The sequence below is a fragment of the Ranitomeya variabilis genome, chromosome 2 (assembly GCF_051348905.1).
Source record: "Ranitomeya variabilis isolate aRanVar5 chromosome 2, aRanVar5.hap1, whole genome shotgun sequence".
NCBI lineage: Eukaryota > Metazoa > Chordata > Amphibia > Anura > Dendrobatidae > Ranitomeya > Ranitomeya variabilis.
In genome coordinates this window covers 48,398,893-48,426,130 of record NC_135233.1, presented here as the reverse complement: position 1 = coordinate 48,426,130, position 27,238 = coordinate 48,398,893, and the positions used below count along the sequence as shown (strand labels likewise).

The following is a 27,238-nucleotide window of genomic DNA, read 5'->3' as shown; positions in this document are numbered from 1 at the left end:
TACAGTCAGCAGTTGAGCGTGCAACAGGGAGATTCTGTGCAGAATAAAAGAAAATGTTTTAGATTGAAAAAGACTACCCTTATAACGTCTGTGTGATTTTCAATCAGGGGTTTTATGATTTCAGGAAATTCCTATAAACTTTCCAGTTTACAAAAAAAAGAAATAAAACTATCCTTTACTCCCCCTCACCAGGTCCAGTATTGAGTCTCCACAGCTGCTCCCATTGTATGCTATCGTTTGTTGTGCTGATATAACGTTGGCAACACTGCAGCCAATCATTGATCTCAGCAGCTCTAAATGCCGCCGACTGGGACAGAGACGCTCAGTTGTTGGCTGCAGCGCTGTCGTCAAGTAAAACAATAACCGATACTGGCAGAACTGGCAACGTCTTAAATGCTGGACCCGGGGAGGGTGGGTAAAGGACAGTTTGTTCTTCAAAACAAATTTCAGCAAGGAAACAGAGGTTTTAAAAATAAATAAATAAGAAAAAAAGGGAACACCCTCCTTATAAGTGCTTCTAGAATGATTAAAAAAAAAAAAGTTAAATGTTTTGTTTAAATATATTCTATAATTTGGTGCAAAACAGTGCGTCTCCATGGTTACAGACTACAAACAAATCCAGCGTAGTCAGAGCCTGGAGTCTTCTCACTTCCATCCGATATTTTCCTCTTTCTCACATCCTTTAGCAATGATTCAGATCTTATTGATGGGTTTTATTTTCTGTCGATCCCTGATTTCTGGCAGTTGTAATCATTTGCCTCCATGCCAGAAAACTTGTTATATTTCGGAGATTAAGAGTCACAGATTGCCTGAAATGTCATAGATTGCGCATGTGGAACGACAGTGTTCGTCCACCGTGTCCAGGTGATCACCATCGCCTCTTGTGTCGTCCGGCCACCGTGTCCAGGTGATTACCGTCGCCTCTTGTGTCGTCTGTCCACTGTGTCCAGGTGATCCCTGTCGCCTCCTGTGTCATCCGGTCACCGTGTCCAGGTGATCACCATCACCTCCTGTGTCGTCTGTCCACCATGTCCAGGTGATCACCGTCGCCTCTTATGTCGTCTGTCCACCGTGTCCAGGTGATCACCATCACCTCCTGTGTCGTCTGTCCACCGTGTCCAGGTGATCACCGTCGCCTCCTGTGTCGTTCGGTCACCGTGTCCAAGTGATCACCATCACCTCCTGTGTCGTTCGGTCACCGTGTCCAAGTGATCACCATCACCTCCTGTGTCGTTCGGTCACCGTGTCCAGGTGATCACCGTCGCCTCTTGTGTCGTCTGTCCACTGTGTCCAGGTGATCCCTGTCGCCTCCTGTGTCATCCGGTCACCGTGTCCAGGTGATTACCGTCGCCTCTTGTGTCGTCTGTCCACCGTGTCCAGGTGATCACCATCACCTCCTGTGTCGTCTGTCCACCGTGTCCAGGTGATCACCATCACCTTCTGTGTCGTCCGGCCACCGTGTCCAGGTGATCACCGTCATCTCCTGTGTCGTCCGTCCACCGTGTCCAGGTGATCCCCGTCGCCTCCTGTGTCGTTCGGTCACCGTGTCCAGGTGATCACCATCACCTCCTGTGTCGTCCGGTCACCGTGTCCTGGTGATCACCGTCGCCTCCTGTGTCGTCCGGTCACCGTGTCCAGGTGATAACCATCACCTCCTGTGTCGTCTGTCCACCGTGTCCAGGTGATCACCGTCGCCTCCTGTGTCGTCCGGTCACCGTGTCCAGGTGATCACCATCACCTCCTGTGTCGTCTGTCCACCGTGTCCGGTTGATCACCATCGCCTCTTGTGTCGTCCGGCCACCGTGTCCAGGTGATCACCGTCATCTCCTGTGTCGTCCGGTCACCGTGTCCAGGTGATAACCATCACCTCCTGTGTCGTCTGTCCACCGTGTCCAGGTGATCACCGTCGCCTCCTGTGTCGTTCGGTCACCGTGTCCAGGTGATAACCATCACCTCCTGTGTCGTCTGTCCACCGTGTCCAGGTGATCACCGTCGCCTCCTGTGTCGTCCGGCCACCGTGTCCAGGTGATCACCGTCATCTCCTGTGTCGTCCGGTCACCGTGTCCAGGTGATAACCATCACCTCCTGTGTCGTCTGTCCACCGTGTCCAGGTGATCACCGTCGCCTCCTGTGTCGTCCGGTCACCGTGTCCAGGTGATCACCATCACCTCCTGTGTCGTCTGTCCACAGTGTCCAGGTGATCACCATCGCCTCTTGTGTTGTCCGGCCACCGTGTCCAGGTGATCACCGTCGCCTCCTGTGTCGTCCGTCCACCGTGTCCAGGTGATCACCGTCATCTCCTGTGTCGTCCGGCCACCGTGTCCAGGTGATCCCCGTCGCCTCCTGTGTTGTCCAGGTGATCACCGTCGCCTCCTGTGTCGTCCGTTCGTGTCTCTGCCTCAATATTCGGCATTATTCCTCGCTGCTTGGCAGATCCTCCGGGACATTTGGATAATATCCACATCCTAGTTGGTAAATGGCATGAAGTCATCGGGTAGATTTGCCAAACCTACACACGAGACTCAGAACAATAGTCGTGACCGACAAACAATGTGAAGGTTTCTTTACCAGCAAGGAACGCCTTATTTTAGCGGTCACCCATGGTGTCAGACACACAGCACTATTAATTTAAGGGGTTTTTGGATTTAGAAAACCCATTTTTATCTGCCTTATTAGTAAGCCCGGGATTAATAGACGTGGTCCTCCGGCTCAGAATCTGCATGTGCCGGTTAGTCTATATTCACACAAGCTGGAAAAAACTGACATTACACAGAGACACAGAGCGTTTCCTTTTTTTTTTTTTTTTTTTTTTTACAGGGATTGAATGGCCACTTGAAAAATAAAATAAAGAATGAACCATTATCGATTTTGGATGAGACTCGCCTATTCATTTCCCTATGGATTTTTACAGATACACTGCAAATCTAAACTTCATTCGGTCTTTTAAATTTTATAACTTACATCATACAGATGAGAATTCGTCTGTTTTTTTTCCCGATAAATCACGTGAACTTAGCCTTAAAGCTCATTCACAAGTCCCATTTTTCCACGTACAAGAAAAACGGAGCGATTATTTTGATGAGTTTGGTCCGAGTGTCATCTGGTTGTCTCATATTTGAAGAAATAATTTTTTTTTGTAATTTCTCCAACTTTTAAATTACGCCGCACTCTGATGTCATCCGAGTGCAGACTGATTTTTTTTATTTCACAGATACATTCACTTGCTTTGACGATTTTATTCCAACCCTCGGATCAATATCAGACATGTCTCCGATATTTTACAGGGACAGCTCGGTGCACGGCCAGATAAAACAGCATGGGTATGAGCGCTATCCAAGAAAACCACAGATGGCATTCATCCGCAAAAAAAAAAAAAGCCTTTATTTGACTCTGAATGACCAAGCAGCGTTTGCATAACAAAGCCAGCCTGTAAGAACTGTGTAATACTGACATACCCCTGCGGGGGCGCTGCAGGGCCCTAGACAAAAATATAATGGTTGTGGCAAACACTGGAGTAATAACAAGTGGCTGTCTTATGATCATTTGCTAATGTGTATGTTTAATGGTTTCCAGATCTGCATCTGATGATGATTTTTTTTTCTTACAGTCAGACCGGGGAATTGAAGCTTCATCCCAGCTTGTACCTGCTGCTCCTCATCCTCAGTAAGCTGTACCCGTCTCCCATGGATGGCACATATTCTGCTCTCAGCATGGCACCTTTCATCCCGTTTATAATGAGGTGATTTCTCCACTATTATTATTTGGATCAAGTGTTTAATTGCCATTTTCCTTTGGATTGGTGATCAGTACGCGATCGGCTGATAGCAGCTCCAGGAACAGCGCCACACATTGTGTAGTGGCCATTTTAGGTACTGCAGCTCAGATCCCATTCACTTCATTAGGGGCACAACTGCAGTACCCAAGAACGGCCACCACACAGTGTAAGGCGCTGTGCTGTCCGAACTTCATACACTGTTTACTGCTGGCCGCCACGGAAGCTGCTGACAACTGATCGGTGGGGTTCCGGGTGTTGGATCCCCGTTGATCTGATACAGATCACCTGTCTTAAGGAATCCCTTTAAGGATTGAAAAAAGTCAGCAAGAAAATCCAAAAATTCATATGCAACTATAGAACGAAATGTCCTGATGTATTATTACACTTTCAGCGTCTGCCATTAAAGTGCTGGATTATCAGACTTTACAGGTGATTGTATTGTTGGAATTGGTCTGCACCCAGCACATGCATGGAGAGCATTCACAAGGTCCCGGAAACCAATTTTTACCAAGAGTGCCCTTTTACTCACCGTCTTCTCTTTTTCTCATATGCACTGAAAAGCCCGACTGGGACACATCCCCTTTAAGGCTCCTTCGTCAATATAATTTTTTAAATCAATACAATGAGATCCTGTTGAATATGTTTTTCCCAAGGCTGGTATCACATATCCAACATTCATGGCTCGGGTGCGGAGCGCAGTGTCTGGGCCGGCTGCTGGTCTCCTGACCCATGTCTGACCGTTTCATAGACCTATCGTTATCGGGGTATTATGGCAGCAACTCACCTGAGCTTCTGCTGCCAATATATAGAGATTTACCTTACTGCAGTAATATGGGCCAAGGATCTTGTAGTCTGGAGATAGTCATTGACTTCTATGGAAGAATGTTGTGTGCATGATCTGTAACCTATGCAGAGGTCATTGTAGGAGTAAGGGGAGGAGGTGAGCTGTGACATCACCTGTTGTGAATGGTGGTATCCTGTGTTATCTACTGTATATAGAGGTGTTATCAGTCATTGTACAGGAGGAGGAGGTGAGCTGTGACATACCCTATTGTGACTGGTGGATCCTGTGTTATCTACTGTATATAGAGGTGTTATCAGTCATTATACAGGAGGAGAAGGAGAGCTGTGACATAACCTATTGTGAATGGTGGATCATGTGTTATCTACTGTATATAGAGGTGTTATCAGTCATTGTACAGGAGGAGGAGGAGGTGAGCTGTGACATCAGCTATTGTGAATGGTGGACCCTGTGTCATCTACTGTATATAGAGGTGTTATCAGTCATTGTACAGGAGGAGGAGGTGAGCTGTGACATCACCTGTTGTGAATGGTGGGTCCTGTATTATCTCCTGTATATAGAGGTGTTATCAGTCATTGTACAGGAGGAGGAGGTGAGCTGTGACATCACCTGTTGTGAATGGTGAATCCTGTGTTATCTACTGCATATAGAGGTGTTATCAGTCATTGTACAGGAGGAGGAGGAGGTGAGCTGTGATTTCACCTGTTAGGAATGGTGAATCCTATGCTACCTACTGCATATAGAGGTGTGATCAGTTATTGTACATGAGGAGGAGGTGAGCTGTGACATCCGCTATTGTGAATGGTGGGTCCTGTGCTATCTACTGTATATAGAGGTTATCAGTCATTGTACAGGAGGAGGAGGTGAGCTGTGACATCACCTACTGTGAATGGTGGGTCCTGTGTTATCTACTGTATATAGAGGTGTTATCAGTCATTGTACAGGAGGAGGAGGAGGTGAGCTGTGACATCACCTACTGTGAATGGTGGATCCTGTGTTATCTACTGTGTATAGAGGTGTTATCAGTCATTGTAGAGGAGGAGGTGAGCTGTGACATCCGCTATTGTGAATGGTGGGTCCTGTGCTATCTACTGTATATAGAGGTTATCAGTTATTGTACAGGAGGAGGAGGTGAGCTGACATCACCTATTGTGAATGGTGGGTCCTGTGTTATCTACTGTATATATAGGTGTTACCAGTCATTGTACAGGAGGAGGAGGAGGTGAGCTGTGACATCACCTATTGTGAATGGTGGATCTTGTGTTATCTACTGTATATAGAGGTGTTATCAGTCGTACAGGAGGAGGAGGTGAGCTGTGACATCACCTATTGAGAATGGTGGATCCTGTGTTATGTACTGTATATAGAGGAATTATCAGTCATTGTACAGGAGGAGGAGGTGAGCTGTGACATCACCTGTTGTGAATGGTGGATCCTGTGTTATGTACTGTATGTAGAGGAATTATCAGTCATTATACAGGAGGAGGAGGTGAGCTGTGACATCACCTGTTGTGAATGGTGGGTCCTGTGTTATCTACTACATATAGAGGTGTTATCTGTTGTGAATTAGACTTTTTTGGCTCCCTCTTGTGGTCACTAGTGATATGACTCTGGGATTTTCTTTCCTCAGTTTGGCACCCACCTGGGTCGTTAGTCCAGTGGTGTTGCTATATAAACTTCCTGGTTTCTCAGTCCAGTGCCTGGCATCGTTGTAATCAGTTCCTTTCTGTTTGCTCCTGTCTGCTGGTCTTGGATCTTGCAAAATTAAGCTAAGTCCTGCTTCCTTGTTTTTTGGTTATTTGCTTTGCTCTTATTTTTTGTCCAGCTTGTACTAAATGTGACTCCTGATTTTGCTGGAAGTTCTAGGGGGCTGGTGTTCTCCCCCCGGGCCGTTAGACGGTTCGGGGGTTCTTGAATATCCAGCGTGGAAATTTTGATAGGGTTTTTGCTGACCATATAAGTCATCTTACTATATTCTGCTATTAGTCAGTGGGCCTCTCTTTGCTAAATATCTAGTTCATTCTTACGTTTGTCTTTTCTCCTTACCTCACCGTTATTATTTGTTGGGGGCTTGTATCCAACTTTTGGGGTCTTTTCTCTGGAGGCAAGAAAGGTCTATCTTTTCCCTTCTAGGGTTAGTTAGTTCTCCGGCTGGCGCGAGACGTCTAGAACCAACGTAGGCACGTTCCCCGGCTGCTGCTATTTGTGGTGCTAGGATTAGATATATGGTCAGCCCAGTTACCACTGCCCTATGAGCTGGTTTTTTGTGTTTGCAGACTTGGTATGTACTTTTGAGACCCTCTGCCATTGGGGTCATAACAGTATGCCAGGCCAAGGTTGAATGTTTAATGCATTGCAGAAGTGGGATTACAAGAAAGGAAATTCTGAGGTTTTTTTTTTTTTTTTTCCTCTCTTTTTTCCTCCCCTTTACCTCTGAGTGGCTTGTGCTTGCTGCAGACATGAATGTCCAGACTTTGATTACAAGTGTGGATCAGCTTGCTGCTCGTGTGCAGGGCATACAAGATTTTGTTACCAGTAGTCCAATGTCTGAACCTAAAATACCTATTCCTGAACTGTTCTCTGGAGACCGATTTAAGTTTAGGAATTTCAGGAATAATTGTAAATTGTTTCTATCTCTGAGACCCAGTTCATCTGGAGACTCAGCTCAGCAAGTAAAAATTGTTATCTCTTTCTTACGGGGTGACCCTCAGGATTGGGCCTTCTCGCTAGCGCCAGGAGATCCGGCATTGGCAAATATTGATGCGTTTTTTCTGGCGCTCGGATTGCTTTACGAGGAACCCAATCTTGAGGTTCAGGCAGAAAAAGCCTTGCTGGCTATTTCTCAGGGTCAGGATGAAGCTGAAGTGTATTGCCAAAAATTTCGGAAATGGTCCGTGCTTACTCAGTGGAATGAGTGTGCTCTGGCCGCAAATTTCAGAAATGGCCTTTCTGAAGCCATTAAGAATGTGATGGTGGGTTTCTCCATTCCTACAGGTCTGAATGATTCCATGGCGCTGGCTATTCAAATTGACCGGCGTTTGCGGGAGCGCAAAGCCGCGAATCCTCTGGTGGTGTTGTCTGAACAAACACCTGATTTAATGCAATGTGGTAGAATTCAGACTAGAAATGAACGGAAAAATCATAGACGTCAGAATGGGTTGTGTTTTTACTGTGGTGATTCTACACATGTTATATCAGCATGCTCTAAACGCCTAACAAGGGTTGTTAGTCCTGTCGCCATTGGTAATTAGCAACCTAAATTTATTTTGTCTGTGACTTTAATTTGCTCTTTGTCTTCTTACCCTGTTATGGCGTTTGTGGATTCAGGTGCCGCCCTGAGTCTTATGGATCTGTCGTTTGCCAAGCGCTGTGGTTTTGTTCTTGAGCCGTTGGTAAATCCTATCCCTCTTAGAGGTATTGATGCTACGCCATTGGCGGAAAATAAACCGCAGTTTTGGACACAGGTAACCATGTGCATGACTCCTGAACATCGGGAGGTGATTCGTTTTCTTGTTCTGCATAAAATGCATGATTTGGTCGTTTTGGGTCTGCCATGGTTACAGACCCATAATCCAGTCTTGGATTGGAAGGCAATGTCTGTGTCAAGTTGGGGCTGTCAGGGAATTCATGCTGATTCCCCGCCGGTGTCTATTGCTTCCTCTACTCCTTCGGAAGTTCCTGAGTATTTGTCTGATTATCAGGATGTATTCAGCGAGTCCAGGTCCAGTGCTCTTCCTCCTCATAGGGACTGTGACTGCGCTATAGATTTGATTCCAGGTAGTAAATTTCCTAAGGGAAGATTATTTAATCTGTCTGTACCTGAGCATACCGCAATGCGTTCGTATATCAAGGAATCTCTGGAGAAGGGGCATATCCGTCCATCCTCTTCCCCTCTTGGTGCGGGATTCTTTTTTGTGGCCAAGAAGGACGGATCTTTGAGACCTTGTATTGACTATCGGCTTCTGAATAAAATCACTGTTAAATTTCAGTATCCTTTGCCTCTGTTGTCGGACTTGTTTGCCCGGATTAAAGGTGCCAAGTGGTTCACCAAGATAGATCTTCGTGGTGCGTACAACCTTGTGCGCATTAAGCAAGGAGATGAATGGAAAACTGCATTTAATACGCCCGAAGGTCATTTTGAGTACTTGGTGATGCCTTTCGGGCTCTCTAATGCTCCTTCAGTGTTTCAGTCCTTTATGCATGATATTTTCCGGAAGTATCTGGATAAATTTATGATTGTTTATCTGGATGATAATCTGTTTTTTTCTGATGATTGGGACTCGCATGTAGAGCAGGTCAGGATGGTGTTTCAGGTCTTGCGTGAGAATGCTTTGTTTGTTAAGGGCTCAAAGTGTCTCTTTGGAGTACAGAAGGTTCCCTTTTTGGGTTTTATTTTTTCCCCTTCTGCGGTGGAGATGGACCCAGTCAAGGTCCGAGCTATTCATGATTGGACTCAACCCACGTCAGTTAAGAGTCTTCAGAAGTACTTGGGTTTTGCTAACTTCTACCGTCGTTTTATCGCTAATTTTTCTAGCGTTGTTAAACCTTTGACGGATATGACCAAGAAAGGTTCCGATGTTGCTAACTGGGCTCCTCCAGCCGTGGAAGCCTTTCAAGAGTTGAAGCGCCGGTTTACTTCGGCGCCTGTTTTGTGCCAGCCTGATGTCTCACTTCCCTTTCAGGTTGAAGTGGATGCTTCTGAGATTGGGGCAGGGGCCGTTTTGTCGCAGAGAGGCCCTGGTTGCTCTGTAATGAGACCATGTGCTTTTTTCTCTAGGAAGTTTTCGCCTGCTGAGCGGAATTATGATGTTGGCAATCGGGAGTTGTTGGCCATGAAGTGGGCATTTGAGGAGTGGCGTCATTGGCTCGAGGGTGCTAAGCATCGTGTGGTGGTCTTGACTGATCACAAAAATCTGATGTATCTCGAGTCTGCTAAACGCCTGAATCCTAGACAGGCCCGCTGGTCATTGTTTTTCTCCCGTTTTGACTTTGTGGTCTCGTATTTACCAGGTTCAAAGAATGTTAAGGCTGATGCTCTTTCAAGGAGCTTTGTGCCTGACTCTCCTGGAGTCGCAGAACCAGTTGGTATTCTCAAAGAGGGAGTTATCCTGTCAGCCATTTCTCCGGATTTGCGACGTGTGTTGCAGAGATTTCAGGCTGGTAGACCTGACTCTTGTCCACCTGACAGACTGTTTGTTCCTGATAAGTGGACCAGCAGAGTCATTTCCGAGGTTCATTCCTCGGTGTTGGCAGGGCATCCGGGAATTTTTGGCACCAGAGATCTGGTGGCTAGGTCCTTTTGGTGGCCTTCCTTGTCACGGGATGTGCGGTCATTTGTGCAGTCCTGTGGGACTTGTGCTCGAGCTAAGCCTTGCTGTTCTCGTGCCAGCGGGTTGCTCTTGCCCTTGCCTGTCCCGAAGAGGCCTTGGACACACATTTCCATGGATTTCATTTCAGATCTTCCGGTGTCTCAGGGCATGTTTGTCATCTGGGTGGTATGTGATCGCTTTTCCAAGATGGTCCATTTGGTATCTTTGCCTAAGCTGCCTTCCTCTTCCGATCTGGTTCCTTTGTTCTTTCAGAATGTGGTTCGTTTACACGGCATTCCTGAGAATATTGTGTCTGACAGAGGATCCCAGTTTGTTTCCAGGTTCTGGCGATCCTTTTGTGCTAAGATGGGCATTGATTTGTCGTTTTCGTCTGCCTTTCATCCTCAGACTAATGGACAAACGGAGCGAACTAATCAGACTCTGGAGGCTTATTTGAGGTGTTTTGCTTCTGCAGATCAGGATGATTGGGTGACCTTCTTGCCGTTGGCTGAGTTTGCCCTTAATAATCGGGCTAGTTCCGCTACTTTGGTTTCGCCATTTTTTTGCAACTCTGGTTTCCATCCTCGTTTCTCCTCGGGTCAGGTCGAGCCTTCTGACTGTCCTGGGGTGGATTCTGTGGTGGATAGGTTGCAGCGGATCTGGAATCATGTGGTGGACAACTTGAAGTTGTCACAGGAGAAGGCTCAGCGTTTTGCCAACCGCCGCCGCGGTGTGGGTCCCCGACTTCGTGTTGGGGATTTGGTATGGCTGTCTTCTCGATTTGTTCCTATGAAGGTCTCCTCTCCTAAATTTAAGCCTCGCTTCATCGGTCCTTACAAGATATTGGAAATCCTTAATCCTGTGTCCTTTCGCTTGGATCTTCCGGTGTCGTTTGCCATTCACAACGTGTTCCATAGGTCTTTGTTGCGGCGGTACGTTGTACCTGTGGTTCCTTCTGTTGAGCCTCCTGCTCCGGTGTTGGTTGAGGGCGAGTTGGAGTACGTGGTGGAGAAGATCTTGGATTCTCGTCTCTCCAGGCGGAGGCTTCAGTATCTGGTCAAGTGGAAGGGCTATGGTCAGGAGGATAATTCCTGGGTGGTTGCCTCTGATGTGCATGCGGCCGATTTAGTTCGTGCCTTTCACGCTGCTCATCCTGATCGCCCTGGTGGTCTTGGTGAGGGTTCGGTGACCCCTCCTTAAAGGGGGGGTACTGTTGTGAATTAGACTTTTGGCTCCCTCTTGTGGTCACTAGTGATATGACTCTGGGATTTTCTTTCCTCAGTTTGGCACCCACCTGGGTCGTTAGTCCAGGTGTGTTGCTATATAAACTTCCTGGTTTCTCAGTCCAGTGCCTGGCATCGTTGTAATCAGTTCCTTTCTGTTTGCTCCTGTCTGCTGGTCTTGGATCTTGCAAAATTAAGCTAAGTCCTGCTTCCTTGTTTTTTGGTTATTTGCTTTGCTCTTATTTTTTGTCCAGCTTGTACTAAATGTGATTCCTGATTTTGCTGGAAGCTCTAGGGGGCTGGTGTTCTCCCCCCGGGCCGTTAGACGGTTCGGGGGTTCTTGAATATCCAGCGTGGAAATTTTGATAGGGTTTTTGCTGACCATATAAGTCATCTTACTATATTCTGCTATTAGTCAGTGGGCCTCTCTTTGCTAAATATCTAGTTCATTCTTACGTTTGTCTTTTCTCCTTACCTCACCGTTATTATTTGTTGGGGGCTTGTATCCAACTTTTGGGGTCTTTTCTCTGGAGGCAAGAAAGGTCTATCTTTTCCCTTCTAGGGTTAGTTAGTTCTCCGGCTGGCGCGAGACGTCTAGAACCAATGTAGGCACGTTCCCCGGCTGCTGCTATTTGTGGTGCTAGGATTAGATATATGGTCAGCCCAGTTACCACTGCCCTATGAGCTGGTTTTTTGTGTTTGCAGACTTGGTATGTACTTTTGAGACCCTCTGCCATTGGGGTCATAACAGTTATCAGTCATTGTATAGGAGGAGGAGGTGAGCTGTGATTTCGCCTGTTGGGAATAGTGAATCCTGTCTCACCTACTGTATATAGAGGTGTTATCAGTCATTGTACAGGAGGAGGAGGTGAGCTGTGATTTCACCTGTTGGGAATGGTGAATCCTGTGCTACCTACTGCATATAGAGGTGTGATCAGTTATTGTACATGAGGAGGAGGTGAGCTGTGACATCCGCTATTGTGAATGGTGGGTCCTGTGCTATCTACTGTATATAGAGGTTATCATTTATTGTACAGGAGGAGGAGGTGAGCTGTGACATCACCTATTGTGAATGGTGGGTCCTGTGTTATCTACTGTATATAGAGGTGTTATCAGTCGTACAGGAGGAGGAGGTGAGCTGTGACATAACCTATTGTGAATGGTGAATCCTTTGTTATCTACTGTATATAGAGGTGTTATCAGTCATTGTACAGGAGGAGGAGGTGAGCTGTGACATCACCTATTGTGAATGGTGGATCCTGTGTTATCTACTGTATATAGAGGTGTTATCAATCATTGTACAGGAGGAGGAGGTGAGCTGTGACATCACCTATTGTGAATGGTGGATCCTGTGTCATCTACAGCATATAGAGGTGTTATCAATCATTGTACAGGAGGAGGAGGTGAGCTGTGACATCAGCTATTGTGAATGGTGGACCCTTTGTCATCTACTGTATATAGAGGTGTTATCAGTCATTGTACAGGAGGAGGAGGTGAGCTGTGACATCACCTACTGTGAATGGTGGGTCCTGTGTTATCTACTCTATATAGAGGTGTTATCAGTCATTGTACAGGAGGAGGAGGAGGTGAGCTGTGACATCACCTACTGTGAATGGTGGATCCTGTGTTATCTACTGTATATAGAGGTGTTATCAGTCATTGTAGAGGAGGAGGTGAGCTGTGACATCACCTATTGTGAATGGTGTATCCTGGGTTATCTACTGTATATAGAGGAATTATCAGTCATTATACAGGAGGAGGTGAGCTGTGACATCACCTATTGTGAATGGTGGATCCTGTGTTATGTACTGTATATAGAGGAGTTATCAGTCATTATACAGGAGGAGGTGAGCTGTGACATCACCTAATGTGAATGGTGGATTCTGTGTTATGTACTGTATATAGAGGAATTATCAGTCATTGTACAGGAGGAGGAGGTGAGCTGTGACATCAGCTGTTGTGAATGGTGAATCCTTTACTGTATATAGAGGTGTTATCAGTCATTGTACAGGAGGAGGAGGTGAGCTGTGACTTCACTTATAGTGAATGGTGGGTCCTGTGTTATCTACTGTATATAGAGGTGTTATCAGTCATCGTAATCATGTCTGTGATGATAATGACATCACTGAGAACAGGAAGTATCGTTCCATGAAAAATATAAATCATTGGTCATTTTCTGATGACACATTCACTTTGAGTATTTGCCCGTATTGAAGAAGCTGCTTTCAAAAACCGCTGTATACCTGTTTACAGGTTGCATGCGGTATTGTAGATTAGCTCTGTTTGCTTTGAATGGGCTGAGCTGTAATACCAGACACAGCCTATGATGATAAGTGGCGCTGTTTATAGAATAAAGCTGCTAGGTTTTTCTAAAGCAGAACAACCCTTAGTAACATATTCTGTTCTCTGTTTTCTCCTTCTCTCTAATTTATCTATCTATTTATCTTCTATCTATCATCCATCTTTGCTTGTTTTTCTTTGCTCTCCATTGACAGGTGCAGAGCTTGAACTTAATATAACCAGGGAGAGTCAATTGTCCTTTGCCTTGGGGCAATTTTTGGTGCAATTAGGAGAAAGGAGGTCTGCGATGTAATGAGATCCCAGCACACCCACACACAGACAAACCAATAAACATGGCAGGATGGATATGTGATGGGTTCCAGCTGAAGGGCAGGCAGCAAAGGATTAACCTCCTGACTGCTGGCCGCCCGGCACCAAGGGTGGGAGGCAGAAACTCTTTTGTTTTCCTTTTATTTCCTTTCATCTGGGGTTCACTCCTCTTTATAACCACTGCCATCATAAATAAGAATAATGGAGGTGAGCGCACTATACTTTCTGATCTGTCTTTGAAGATGTTTTAATGACTTAAAGGCCAAAAACAGTTCATTAGGATATTAAAGCGACATCGCCTCAAAAGGCAAATGGAATATCTATCTATCTAATATCTATCTATATCTATCTTATCTATCTATTATCTATCTATTATCTATCTATCTATCTATCTATCTAATATCTATCTATCTATCTATCTATCTATCTATCTATCTATCTATCGATCATCTATCTAGTATCTATCTATCCCATATCTATCTATCATCTATCTATTATCTATCGATCATCTATTATCTATTTATTATCTATCTATCTATTATCTATCTATATATCTGTTTATCTATCTAGGCCGGGGCTCTGCACACAATAGCGTTCGAGCACGTACATTTTCTTTTGAGTCTTTATACTGCTCTGTGCGCTTCTTCTTGATTAGTTGCACATCTCAAACCATTTTTCTTTTCAGTGATCGGTGGTAGTTTCAGGACCTGCACCCCCGCTTATCCTCACAGATGTAAAGTGGTGTTATTTAAAAAAAAAAAAAGGAAAATAATAGTGTTACTTATGAGTTATTCCCATGTTTTCCTCTATCCTTGGGTGGGGGGGGGGAGTTGCTGATCATTGGTGGGCCAACTTTTTGCATCCCCAATAAACCTGAGAATGGCCTTTTGAAGAGCATTGTTTATTGTACAGGGCACTGGTGTACCTGCTTAACCTCCTCAACTATTTCAGCGGTACCGCTGGATATAGCTGACTACAGCGCTTTTCCCAGCAGCCCTATGGAGCGGCGGTCACGCATTTTTGTCATCCACTCTTTTCAAGATGGGGCTACAGAGCCTGGTTTTTGGAGTTAAAGAAAATCTTTCCAATCTCATGGTCGCTATTTCAGCTCCACCGATTTTATTGTATGAGTTCTATCTTTTGGTTTTCACACATACCACTCATACCTATGATATGTTATGGGGCTGTGCACATGTCTGTGATTTTTTTTTCTCAGACCCAGAGGCCAGTGTAAAAAATCTGAGACAAGTCCGATATTGCTCCAAGTGTCAGATCAAAATCGGCAAGTCTATGGGGCCGTGAAAAAAGTAGACCTCACTCGCATGTCACCCAAGAATGGTCCAATCAATTTTCATGGGTGACAGAATGGGGAAAGCGGAGAAACGTTTTTTTCCCTCAACATTTGCAGAATATTGATTCCAATTTGATGAAACCTTGGTCAAACTCTGATCAAACCATGATCAAACCATGATAAAACCATGATGAAACTCTGATCAAACTGATCAAATTGATCAAACCCCGATCAAACGCCTATCAACTCAAACCCTTATCAAGCCCTTATCAAACTCTGATCAAACTGATCAAACTCTCAAACCCTTATCAAACCCTTATCAAACTCGGATCAAACTCCATCAAACTATGATCAAAATCTGATCAAACTCTGATCAAACTGAAACCCTGATCAAACGCTGATCAAACCCTGATCAAACCCTAATCAAACTCTGATCAAACCTTGATCAAACTCTGATCAAACCTTGATCAAACTCTGATCAAATTCAAACCCTAATCAAACCCTGCTCAAACTCTGCTCAAAGCCTGATCAAACTCTGATCAAACTTTGATCAAACTCAAACCCTGATCAAACTCTGATCAAACTTTGATCAAACTCAAACTCTGATCAAACTCTGATCAAACTCAAACCCTAATCAAACTCTGATCAAACTCTGATCAAACTCTGATCAAACTCAAACCCTAATCAAACTCTGATCAAACTCTGATCAAACCCCGATCAAACTCAAACCCTAATCAAATCCTGATCAAACTCTGATCAAATCCTGATCAAACTCTGATCAAACTCTGATCAAACCCTGATCAAACTCTGATCAAACTCTGATCAAACCCCGATCAAACTCTGATCAAACCCAAGCCCTAATCAAACTCTGATCAAACTCTGATCAAACTCAAACCCTATTCAAACTCTGATCAAACTCAAACCCTAATCAAACTCTGATCAAGCCCAGATCAAAATCAAACCCCGATCAAACACTGATCACTCTGATCAAACTGATCAAACCCCGATCAAATTCAAACCCTAATGAAAGCCTGATCAAACTCAAACCCCGATCAAACTCTGATCAAACCCCGATCAAACTCTGATCAAACCCCGGTCAAACTCTGATCAAACTCAAACCCTAATCAAACTCTGATCAAACTCAAACCCTAATCAAACTCTGATCAAACTGAAACCCTAATCAAACTCTGATCAAACCCAGATCAAAATCAAACCCCGATCAAACCCTGATCACTCTGATCAAACTGATCAAACCCCTATCAAATTCAAAGCCTGATCAAACTCTGATCAAACTCAAACCCTAATCAAACTCTGATCAAACCCCGATCATACCCCAATCAAACTCTGATCAAACCCCAATCAAACTCTGATCAAACCCCGATCAAACTCAAACCCTGATCAAACTCTGATCAAACTCAAACCTAATCAAACTCTGATCAAACTCAAACCCTAATCAAACTCTGATCAAACTCAAACCCTAATCAAACTTTGATCAAACTCTGATCAAACCTCGATAAAAAACCCTGATCACACCCAAACTCTAAACAAACTAATCAAACTCTGACCAAGCCCCGATCAAACCCCGATCAAACCCAAACCCTAATTAAACTCTGATCCAACTCAAACCCTAATCGAACCTGATCAAACTCAAACCCTGATCAAATTCAAACCGTAATCAAACTATGATCAAACCCTGATCAAATTCAAACCCTAATCAAAGCCTGATCAAACTATGATCAAACTCAAGCCCTAATCAAACTCTGATCAAACCCAGATCAAACCCGGATCAAACTCTGAGGAAACCTCGATCAAACCCCGATCAAACTCAAACCCTGATCAAACCCTGATCAAATTCAAACCCTAATCAAACCCTAATCAAACCCTAATCAAACTCTGATCAAACTCCGATCAAACTCAAACCCTAATCAAACTCAAACCCTAATCAAACTCAAACCCTAATCAAACTCTGATCAAACCCCGATCAAACCCAAACCTTGATCAAACTGATCAAACTCTGATCAAACCCCCGATCAAATTCAAACCCTGATCAACTTCTGATCAACCCCTAATCAAACTCTGATCACTCTGATCAAACTCTGATCAAACCCTGATCAAACTCTGATCAAACTCAAACCCTAATCAAACTCTGATCAAACTCAAACCCTGATCAAACCCTGATCAAACTCTGATCAAACCCTAATCAAACCCTAATCAAACTCTGATCACTCTGATTAAACCCTGATCAAACTCTGATCAAACTCAAACCCTGATCAAACTCTGATCAAACTCAAACCCTAATCAAACTCTGATCAAACTCAAACCCTAATCAAACTCTGATCAAACTCAAACCCTAATCAAACTCTGATCAAACTCAAACCCTAATCAAACTCTGATCAAACTCTGATCACTCTGATCAAACTCTGACCAAGCCCTGATCAAACTCAAACCCTGATCAAACTCAAACCCTGATCAAACCTCAAACCCTGATCAACCTCTGATCAACCTCTGATCAACCTCTGATCAAACTCTGATCAAACTCTGATCAAACTCAAACCCTAATCAAACTCTGATCAAACTCAAACCCTAATCAAACCCTGATCAAACTCAAACTCTGATCAAACCCAAACCTTGATCAAACTGATAAAACTCTGATCAAACCTCGATCAAACTCAAACCCTGATCAACCTCTGATCAACCTCTGATCAAACTCTGATCAAACTCAAACCCTAATCAAACTCTGATCAAACTCTGATCGCTCTGATTAAACTATGATCAAACCCTGATCAAACTGAAACCCTAATCAAACTCTGATTAAACTCAAACCCTAATCAAACTTTGATCAAACTCTGATCAAACCCCGATAAAAAACCCTGATCACACCCAAACTCTGATCAAACCCCGATCATACCCCTATCAAACTCTGATCAAACCCCAATCAAACTCTGATCAAACCCGAGCAAACTCAAACCCTGATCAAACTCAAACCCTAATTAAACTCTGATCAAACTCAAACCCTAATCAAACTCTGTAATATAGTAAAGCACGGCACTCTGGGTATCTGGAAGGTGCTCAAGTTAGGTATCCAACCCGTAGAACATCAATGAAAATATACTTGGCACTCAGGAGAACTTTGTAGTGAAGTAAAACATCATTTATTCAGTGCATCCAGTTCAACATGAACGTTTTCGGTCCCAACATAGGACCTTCATCAGACAGGATTTTTGAGTACTGTAATATATATATACAAAAAGAATATTTTTAGAGACAAAAAGTCATGATGCACATCAGGGATACAATTCAAAATTCTGATTTAGAAAGGCAAAAACAACAAATATCACTAGTAAAGTGATCAGGCAACAATGGTGACGGATATTGGTGAATCCTGACTTGGAGCGTGAGATGTGAGCTTCATTTCAGAGAAACAGAGAGCTGTGAATGTGTCGATGAAATTATGCTAAGGTGACCATGCTGGGTCTGGATAGAGGCCTGCCAGAGTGGAAAGATAATGGTAAGATTGCCCCTGAATCGTGCAGGGTGAGCTGCCTAAAATACAAGAATACAGACACGTGAAGTATTTGACAAAACATGAAGTAAAAGGTAAAATAAAGGTAAAACAAAACATCAGATTGCCGTATATAAGAGTGAGTACTAGAGTATAAAGCATATGTGACCACCGGAGCTGCGTACAGACTCCCTGTACACCTAGAGACTACCAAATGCAACGGTGACGTGCTGAAGGTAGGTGTAAACAGTAACCTTGCGAGTAATGCAACTAAGTACCTGGAATACACGAAATGTTTGTGTGGGCCCAAGGCTGGTGCCAAAATCGGGCAAAGTCCAGGAGGTATGGTGCCACCTGAGGAGAGGGATATCATGTGGCCAGTATGAGACAATTGCCAGTAGGTGTTATGGAGGACCCGTGGTACATATAAGACTGGGGGACACATTACCTCGTTCATGTTTAGGACAAATGTACTGCCAAAGGGCGAGGGAACTCGCTGGTACAGGGAGCGCTGCAAGAAATGAGGGTAAAGCTACATAAATGACTGATCCGGTCATCAGAAGTGATTGCCGGTTGAGGGAAAATGCCAATAGGCACTATGGAGGAACCATACTCTGATCAAACTCAAACCCTAATCAAACGCTGATCAAACTCAAACCCTAATCAAACTTTGATCAAACTCTGATCAAACCCCGATAAAAATCCCTGATCACACCCAAACTCTAAACAAACTCTAATCAAACTCTGATCAAGCCCCGATCAAACCTCGATCAAACCCTGATCAAACTCTGATCAAACTCAAACCCTAATCAAACTCTGATCAAACTCAAACCCTAATCAAACTTTGATCAAACTCTGATCAAACCCCAATCAAACTCAAACCCTAATCAAACCCTGATCAAACTCTGATCAAACTCAAACCCTAATCAAACTCTGATCTAACTCTGATAAAACCCTGATCAAACTCTGATCAAACCCTGATCAAAACTCTGATCAATCCCTGATCAGAATAATTTGACGTTTTTTTTCTCGGATGTGGCAAAAATGTGTGACCCTATCCTAAGTGTCAGCAAGTTAACCCCTTACTGACCTCCGCCGTACTATTACTGCGGAGGTCAAATCCCCTGCTTTAATGTGTGTTCCGGCGCTGAGCCACCTCAAAGCCGGGACATGTCAGCTGTTTTGAACAGCTGACGTGCGCAATAGCGGCGGGTGAAATCGTGATTCACCCGCTGCTATTAACTAGTTAAATGCCTCTGTCAAATGCTGACAGCGGCATTTAACCGGCGCTTCCGGCCACGCGGCCCGAAATGAGAGCATCGCCGACCCCCGTCACATGATCGGGGGTCAGCGATGCATCGGCATAGCAACCAGAGGTCTCCTTGAGATCTCTATGGTTGCTGATGCCGGCTTGCTGTGAGCACCACCCTGTGGTCGGCGCTCATAGCAATGCAGCAATTCAGCTACGTAGGAGCGATCTGATGATTGCTGCTATGTAGCAGAGCTGATCAGGCTATGCCAGCTTCTAGCCTCCCATGGCTATTTAAAAAAATATGAAAAAAATAAAAAAATATTAAAGTTTAAGTCACCCCCCTTTCGCCCCATTCAGAATAAAACACTAAAAGAAAAAAAAAAAACCTACACATATTTGGTATCACCGCTTTCAGAATCGCCCGATCTATCAATAAAAAAAGGATTAACCTGATCGTTAAATGGCCTAGCGAGAAACAAATTAGAAACGCCAGAATTACGTTTTTTTGGTCGCCGTGACATTGCATTAAAATGTAATAACGGGCGATCAAGAAAAACGTATCTGCACCAAAATGGAATCATTAAAAACGCCAGCTCGGCAGGCAAAAAATAAGCCCTGACCTGACCCCAGATCACGAAAAATGGAGACGCTACGGGTATGGGAAAATGACGCAATTTTTTTTTTTTTTTACCACTTAGATAAAATGTAACCTAGACATGTTTGGTGTCTATGAACTCGTAATGACCTGGAGAATCAAAATGTCAGATCAGTTTTAGCATGTAGTGAACCTAGCAAAAAAGCCAAACAAAAAACAAGTGTGGGATTGCACTTTTTTGGCAATTTCACCGCACTTGGAATTTTTTTCCCATTTTCTAGTACACAACATGGTAAAACCAATGAGGTCGTTGAAAAGTGCAACTTGTCCCGCAAACAAACAAGCCCTCACATGGTCATATTGACAGAAAAATAAAAAAAGTTATGGCTCTGGGAAGGAGGGGAGCGAAAAATCAGAACGCAAAAAGCGGAAAAGGGCAAGGTCGTGAAGGTGTTAAAGGATAGGGAATAACTTTTTTTTTCAGGAATAGCCCTTTAATTGCATAATAGTCAAATATGGGATTTCTAACACAAACAAACATGAAAATGACTCTTTTCTTCCATTCCTGAGCACACAATAGAAGTATTATTAGCTCCACTTTTTCTTTCTGTCTAAAAATGCTTTTACTTATTTAATTCCTTTTGCGTCCACGTGAAGCGGACACTTATTCAGCATTTTGGAAAGTGACACACAGCTGCGATGGAGGCCGGATGCCCAGCTGGGCAGGCCAAGGAAAGTAGAGGCAAATAATCAAAGTGCTTTCAGGAAGCTCCTGCAGCGGGACGACTATGGTGTCCGTATTCTCCTACATCAAAGGGAGGAATTAGGATTTATTTTTGAAATGCTAATTTTGGGTTAAGGTGAAATGCGAGTGTGCTGTGCTGGACGGATAATCACCGAGGGGGAAGCTCTCACTGGCCGAGTGGACGGTAATTGCTTGGTAATCTTGTCTCCCTTGAACCTGATTACGTCGCTTTTCTTTACACTGGTTAGTCTTGACCTTGCGCGATTGTCAGCTTAACTGATATCCATGGAGACACCACCGGCCATGGAATCGGCGGCCTGAAGAAGCTTCGCACATCACATATTTACTCTATATCTACATAACAACCAATTAACATTTTGGAGCGGAGATTTACAGTTTTGCGTAGGCACACTTCTTATCAAATCACCAAAGTTCTCTGGTGTTAAGAAAGGTTCAGCAAAATGACCCCAGATCCGAACCTTCCGATCTGTGGTCATGGATATCGGCAAAGTTGGCCCATTAGACTGTTAGCCGAACTCTCCAATCACAGCAAGAAGACCGTTTACAGAGGAACGGTCACTTGCTATAAATATATCACATTGTTTTCAATCTGGTGTAAATGCCGCTGTTCTTCTGAATCCGACGTAGTTTTTCTTTTATTCCTGCGCCTCTCGGTTCCTGAGATATCACCCTTCCTTCTTTATATATAAATCTAGTCTTGTTAGCCAAGAAGGTGTGGCCCTCAATTCTTTTCCGTGGGCGTCGTCTTAAAGATCACGCCCCACTGACTAACTGACGCTAGTTCTATGTCCAAGGAAGATGGAGCCATATCTCGGGAACGGAGAGGCGTAGGAGCGAAAAATAAACAACGCCGGATTCAGGAGAACAGCGGCATTTAGACCTGATAAAGCAATAACACATTATTGGAAAGTGACCGGTTCTTAGCATAACGTGTTTGTGTGTCTTTTTTGACACAAGTGGTAAAAAGATAGAGACTATGGATTGTTAAAATGTCCTCTGGTTTGTTTTCATGAAAGATAGGCCACTGTCATAGATGGCAGTTCATCCCCCTCCCCCCCCCCAGCTGAGCCGAACTGCTGGTGTGTAGACCAACAGCTATTGAAAGTGTACCGCCACTTTAAAAGGTCACCGTACTTTCAGACAATGTGAGGAATTACAGCAAGTGTGGGCCGATCTTTTACACTTTGGCGCTTATCTTCTGTCAAGGGGTGTACAGGAATAAGAGAGGCAAGCATGCTAGGAAGGGAGGGGAAAGGAGCTTCCAGCACCTATAGTTCTGACAGAATGCTAATTCCATGGAACCGCTTATTTAAAATGACATAGCATGAGAATTAAGATCGTTCCTGGATGTGTTAGACTGGTATGTTCGCCGTGTGGGGGATGAGAATAGCAAGACACTGCTTTTCAACAGGTTTCTATGTAAAAGGAACGGTACAGTTTAAGCGACATGTTTTCTTTAAAAGCCATTCTATAGATTTGATCTGGTGTAAATCTTGACTAGGCTATCACATGACATACACACCTCTCCGGTCACCTGTTATCATGGCTGTGAATAATTGACTCAATTGTACAAGCAAATCAGTACCTAGAGATGACTCATGGTCGCACAGTAATCTTACGCCGGGTCACTTTTCCGTATAAGGCTAGAACATATAGCAAGGAAGCCTGCAGCCATCAGCAATTACCTTGGTTAAAGGAAAACCCAAGTCAAGCTTTTTAATATCTTACATAGAGGAAGATAGTATCAGATCTACTCTTTATTTCTCATTTTTCGTCTCTCGCTGTACGTTAGCACCATTATTTCTGCAGCCTCCCTGTCCCCATTGGGGCTCACAATCAAAATTCCCTATCAGTATGTTTTTGGAGTGTGGGAGGAAATCGGAGAACCGGGAGGAAACCCACGCAAACAGTGGAAGAACGTACAAACCCCATAGGTTAGGTGATTACTTGCTGATCGATGGGTATCCCACCGCTAGACCCCCCTGCACTTCAACAGATCGGGGAACCAGGGCTGTGGAGTCGGACGTTTGGCTTACCGACTCCAGCTGTGGAGTAGTAGTCGGTGTCATGGAAATTGAGGAGTCGGAGACTGAGGTTTTGCTTACCGACTCCACAGCCCTGCGGGGAACGTTTATACCTCTTACAAAATGGAGCAGCCGGTTGGATGCCCAATCACCGATCTATTCATTCTTTATGGGGCTGCCGTAAAAAGACGAAAGCCGTTCTCCGCAGCCCCGTAGGGAATGGATTGAGCATCGGTTGAGCTCGAGAACTGCCGGTCAGTGGATGGACCGCCACCAATCAACATTTTATCACCTATCCAAAGGATAACTGGTTATCACTGGACAATTCCTGTAATTGAGCACTAAAGGTGTTTTCTATGGTAGACACTGGGCACTTTTTATTATGCCTTTGTGTTAAAATAGTCTGATCACAGGTTGTCCTTCTGCTACGACCCCCAACCATCAGAAAAGGTTTCCCTTTCGCACCACCAAAGGGGAAAATTTACGGTTTGGTTCACAGTTTTGTCCAAGCAAAATTGGTGCCAAATTTTGTAAGTTCTTTGCGTATACTTGTTAAAGGCCAGGTATACCTCTGACGGGAGTATGATCGCTGGATCAGATGACTGTTTGGGGTCTATTACCACGTAAGACGCATTGTCTGTATAGATGCTGGGGGGAAAAAAATATTTTTTAAGGTTTTTTTTAAATTCAGACCTATTGAAAAATTGTTTATTTTTTCTTTTTGAGATGATGATAATAGAAAATGATTTGCTAAGATGGACATAACCTTTTAGGGTAAGTGTTTGGGAAGACTGCGGAGGCAGGGACCGCAGGAGATAAGCATTAGTGCTCTGCAGAGCTTCCTCACTTTCTGTAGATATGGAAAATCCAGATGATTTTGTGTGGTCAATGCATCTGCCAAATATTATCGCGGTATAGGAGGATATTAACCCGACTAGACAATTTTTTTTTTTTATATTAACAGTTTGGACGGCTCCTGGTCCCACAGTATTTGCACTTATATTTCTGTTCATTGGTTTTGTTTTATAGCTTTCTAAAAAAAAAAAATGGTGGTTTGTGAAGTCATAACACTTCTGGTGTGTAGTATCTGTTATTTGCAGGGAATAAATTGCTTATTAGGTTCCTGTAAAAAGTAGATTTACCAAACCATTAAATCGAGCTGCGTTCAATGCTTACTTCACGTCGATTCTTTTCTATAAGGTTTCAGTTGAGTTTTCAACAATTACGATAAGTCATCCGAGGAAGCAATGGACCTTAATAGATTGTTTAACATAGTGTATCTTTAATAAAGGGCACAGTGAGACGACCGTATAACATAGACGACAATCACATCGCAATGTTCGGACTGGCCGGCGGCTCACTTAACCCAAGCATGACCGCATGTGTACCTATGCTGCTGTCAAACCCCTCAAACACGGGGAGAACCAAAATCTCCCCTGGTTAGATGATAACTTGATGATCGTTGGGCATCCCACCGCTGGGTACCCGCACTTCAACAGATCTGGGAACGTTTATCCCCATTACGCTCGGGTTCTTTTATGTTCTTTTCATGCCACAAGAACATCTCTGACCCAGTCAAGGCATGGACTTCAAAAAACCTTTAAATGTGTCATGTAGTACATGGAACCATGACGTTAGCAGCAGATCCTTAGAGTGGTTGTCTAGGTGGTCACTCGTTGAATCGGTGGGGGTCCGACCGCTGTGATATACACTGACAGAACAAGACACTTTTTTCCTTGTTAGAACGGAGTGACATTGTGCATCTCCAACTTGTGCTCCATTCATTCCGCATGGGGCTGCCGAGCACTCTCCTCTACTTTTCCTAGGAGCCCCATAGAGAGTGAATGTAGCTGCTCCCACTCTATTTTGTAACAGTGATAGTGCCCTTTTGGAGATTAACCCATTTCAGTTCTGCCAATCGGTGGAAGTGATATTAGTTTCACTAGACAACCGCTTTTAAGTCCTATAACTATTTGTGAGTTTGGGTATCCATGGATTGGATTTATTACAGCACATTCCACAGATGCTCGATCAAGATGATTAGACCTAGATCTTTACATTCTGGAGGTCATGTCAACGTCTTGACCTCTTTTTCATGTGCCTCAATACATTCCTGAACATTTTTGTAGTGTGACAGGGGCATTATCCTACTGATGGAGGACACTTACCATTAGGCAGTACTGCTGCCAAGATGGGGTAGGGGACTTGGTTTTTGCAAATTTTAGGTAGGAGGTATGTGTCAAAAGTAATATTCTCATGATGCCTACACCCAGCTTCTCCATCAGAACATGGCCCAGAGCATCACACCTTCTCCTTGTCGTCTTCTTGTAGTACATCCTGGTGCCATCATTTCAGCTCTCAACATGATACAAAAGAACATGATATTCATTGTACCAAGCCTGCTCCTTCCATTGCTTCATTGTTTTGTCCTGATACCCGCTATCGGTGCTTTTGACAGTGGACAGGGATCAGTCTGCTGCTGACTAGTCTCCTATACAGTAATCTGCGATTCTCTGGACGTTATTGTCTCCTATCATGATTGTTTTCAGCAGTTTATGCTTGACACCAGAAAGGCTAGCCTTGGCGCATCAATGTTCCGTAGGCACCCATGACCCGTTTTAGTGGTTCTGCTCATTGTACTGACTAACCATTGCACACCCCAAAAGACTTGCCAATTTGGCGAAGCCATCACAATTTGACCCTTGTCAGGGTTGTTTTGGTCATTTCGTTTGCCCAATTTTTCTGCTTCCAACACATCAAGAACTGACTGCTGCCATATGTGTAACCTGGTAGTTGTTTAATTTTAGAGCCGATCGGTGCTTATTTATTATCTATAGACCGGGTGAAGCGTGAAAAACGCATTTGGGTGGAAGATTAAGTGTCTTTTAGTTTCCAACGAAAAACATCAAAATTCAGAAACCGTTCTGTACTTGATTAGTGACAAAGGAACAATTTAGCCTGTGCAACATATATTATTTTACTTTTACATACCGTACTTGTAAGCTGAGATCTGCTCCTATAAATGGAGGCATGTCCAGAAGGCAATGACTTTCTGGAGTCGCTTACAGTTTTTGTGTAATTTGAAATACCCTCGCTCATGATTTTAATGTATAGTTGCCGTGAGAAGGAAAGCGAGACCATTATCAGGGGAATGAAATATTTTTGGCACAAGCATAATAGATTGGTTGAGACCATGGATCTTGCGAAGATAACTTTCCGCATATGTGCCTTTTTAAAATTCCTCTCCAATTAAAGCCTCCCTCGTAGTCCGAGGAGTCGACAATTAAATTATCTAAAGGTACCTTCACACGAAACGACATTATAACGATATCGCTAGCAATCCGTGACGTTGCAGCGTCCTCGCTAGCGATATCGTTTCGTTTGACACGCAGCAGCGATCAGGATCCTGCTGTGATGTCGCTGGTCGCTGAATAAAGTCCAGAACTTTATTTGGTCGTCCGATCGCTGTGTATCGTTGTGTTTGAAAGCAAAAGCAACGATACCAGCGATATTTTACACTGGTAACCAGGGTAAACATCGGGTTACTAAGCGCAGGGCCGCGCTTAGTTACCCGATGTTTACCCTGGTTACTAGCGTAAAATGTAAAAAAAACAAACAGCACATACTCACATTGCGTCCCCTGCAGTCTGCTTCCTCCTCTGACTCAGCGCCGCAAAGTGAAAGTGAAAGCAGCACAGCGGTGACGTCACCGCTCTGCTCTCACTGTACGGCCGCGGCGCTCAGTCAGTCAGGAAGTGGACGCAGGGGGACGTGAATGTAAGTATGTGCTGTTTGTTTTTTTTAGATTTTACGCTGGTAACCAGGGTAAACATCGGGTTACTAAGCGCGGCCCTGCGCTTAGTTACCCGATGTTTACCCTGGTTACCAGGGGACCTCGGCATAGTTGATCGCTGGAGAGCGGTCTGTGTGACAGCTCTCCAGCGACCAAACAGCGACGCTGCAGCGATCGACATCGTTGTCGCTATCGCTGCAGCGTCGCTTCGTGTGAAGGTACCTTAAGGTTACTTCATTGAGGAGAAGTTGTTAGAAAGTCATGCATCCCGGGTTAAAGAAGGAGGAGGAGGAACA

At 44.2% G+C, this 27,238-nt stretch overlaps 1 protein-coding gene across 4 annotated transcripts in view; it reads left to right on the top strand.

Annotated features, from left to right (window-relative positions):
* THADA (THADA armadillo repeat containing) overlaps positions 1-27,238 on the top strand; it is a 629,866-nt gene that overhangs the window by 301,141 nt on the left and 301,487 nt on the right. For all 4 annotated transcript variants that reach the window (XM_077282381.1, XM_077282382.1, XM_077282380.1 and 1 more), the window contains exon 28: positions 3,608-3,739. In XM_077282381.1, the coding sequence (XP_077138496.1) occupies positions 3,608-3,739 (132 nt within the window). The remainder of the gene's footprint in view (positions 1-3,607; positions 3,740-27,238) is intronic.